The sequence below is a fragment of the Corylus avellana genome, chromosome ca2 (assembly GCF_901000735.1).
Source record: "Corylus avellana chromosome ca2, CavTom2PMs-1.0".
Taxonomy (NCBI): domain Eukaryota; kingdom Viridiplantae; phylum Streptophyta; class Magnoliopsida; order Fagales; family Betulaceae; genus Corylus; species Corylus avellana.
Window position 1 is genome coordinate 18695305 of NC_081542.1, and position 1776 is coordinate 18697080.

At 33.2% G+C, this 1776-nt stretch overlaps 1 protein-coding gene across 1 annotated transcript in view; it reads right to left on the reverse strand.

Annotated features, from left to right (window-relative positions):
• LOC132169220 (LRR receptor-like serine/threonine-protein kinase GSO2) overlaps window positions 1-958 on the reverse strand; it is a 6684-nt gene extending 5726 nt beyond the window's left edge. The window contains exon 1 of the mRNA XM_059580290.1: window positions 850-958. Within this exon, the coding sequence (XP_059436273.1) occupies window positions 850-958 (109 nt within the window). The remainder of the gene's footprint in view (window positions 1-849) is intronic.
• Between the last annotated feature and the right edge of the window lie 818 nt (window positions 959-1776).

Sequence of the window (1776 nt, forward strand, 5' to 3'; positions counted from 1 at the left end):
CTCTTTTGTCCACACTAGCTTTATTTTCCATTTTTTTTTTTTTTTGTTCTTGATTTTTCTTTTGTAAGTTTGAAGAAAAAAAAAAAAAGAAAAAAAATATAGGGGTATTATTTTGAAAAATGCAGCTTATTCCTCCGTGCAAGTGATTAGTTATTCTCACAGGAATAACCATTCTTAAGAATAGACTCTTACTACGTAAAAAAATGGCAATTGCATAAGAATAGTCATTCACTTCCATAAGTCTATTTTGCAAACCAAACGGTCGTTAGTTATACAGAATCCAAAGAAACATCAGAAGCTCCTACTCAAATCCCAGAGAAGCATACCTCGATCCCATTGTAAGAATCGCTTTGACCATTTTATTCAACTATTTTTCGATCGTTCGTTTTTCACGAATACTATGCCACTCATATTTCCTTCTTGCAACTACTTCTCATAAATGTAAACACCCACAATCTAAATCTTCCCCTCTGAAGCAAACCAAATGAAAACAAGAACACCCACTAACCAAAAACAGAAAACCCACATAAAAATCTAATCTTTAAAGCAAAAGAGAAGAACACCCAAAAAAGAAGAGTCACGTTCAGAAAGAACATTGCAGAAACTAGCTAGGGGAATTTGAAGCTTTTACCTTGAATTACATTGCGTATGGCTGCTGTTTTTAACTTGCATGTGTTGTTGGCCCAAACGATGGAGAAATTAGCTTCAGTTTCAGTGTTTTATATTTTTTCCTGAGTAGTTTCAGTTTTTGAGTTAAAAGAATGGAAAAGTTAGAGACATGTATATGGGCTTCCGATTTGCTTCTGATTTATAACTATATGGTGGTGAGTAGTTATGCTTCTGATTTACCTTCTATTGGCTCATCTAGTTTTCTTTTTCCATATTCGTATGATGCTTCGGAGGAATTTCTGTCCAAAAAGTAATTAATTCTCCTTGGGAAGTCATTCCCCTTGACCATTTCTTAATAGGTACGAGAAATCTAGCCGCAGTCAGCACACAAGTAATTAAATTGAACCAGGATACAACCTCTTATTTTCCTTGGACCAACCAAAAGTTCAGTCCATTATTCAGTAGAACGGAAAACAAGGAAAAATAAATAGTCAGCTAAATAAGGTAAGTTTTCATTTCAGCTTTGAGGTGGCAGAGAGGCGAGTCAAGACAATAGCAAGAGTCGTCAAAAAGTCAACGTATATATTAACGACGCGTTATTTACCCAGAAATCCGAAGCACATAAGTCAAGATACAGTAAAGTAGAAAAACCTAAAAGCTACTGGGATTGGAAAAAATGCATAAGATTTTTGAAATTTGAGTGAACCTAGTTGTATAGCAGCAATATATATATATAGAAAGCCCGACCATCCGAGAGTTTTCCATTCAATCTCAAAACTGCTTTAAAATGTACATGTTTATATTGATTTTCTTAGGTTGTCTTTTAAAAGTTTGTTAAAGCACTAGGACTAGGAGTAGCTTCCTTTAGCTTTTCTTTAAATTTATGAAATTAAGTTACTTTTGTTTTTCTATTCAAATTAACTAGACAATAGCTTCTCTTATCATTTGCCTATATCGTTTAAATATTCTTTCAAATCAATGTTATAAGAACGAGAGACCGAAAAGATGATAGAAAAAGCTTTGTTTTCTATTTTTAAAGTGCTACACAAGATCGCTTAGAGAACATCAAAAGAGTCAGTTGTAAGTGAATTTTTACGAGTCTTCTTTACATTTAGGAATGATAATGAAATTTAAATAGTCTATTGCTAGTGCTCTAGCAATTTTACC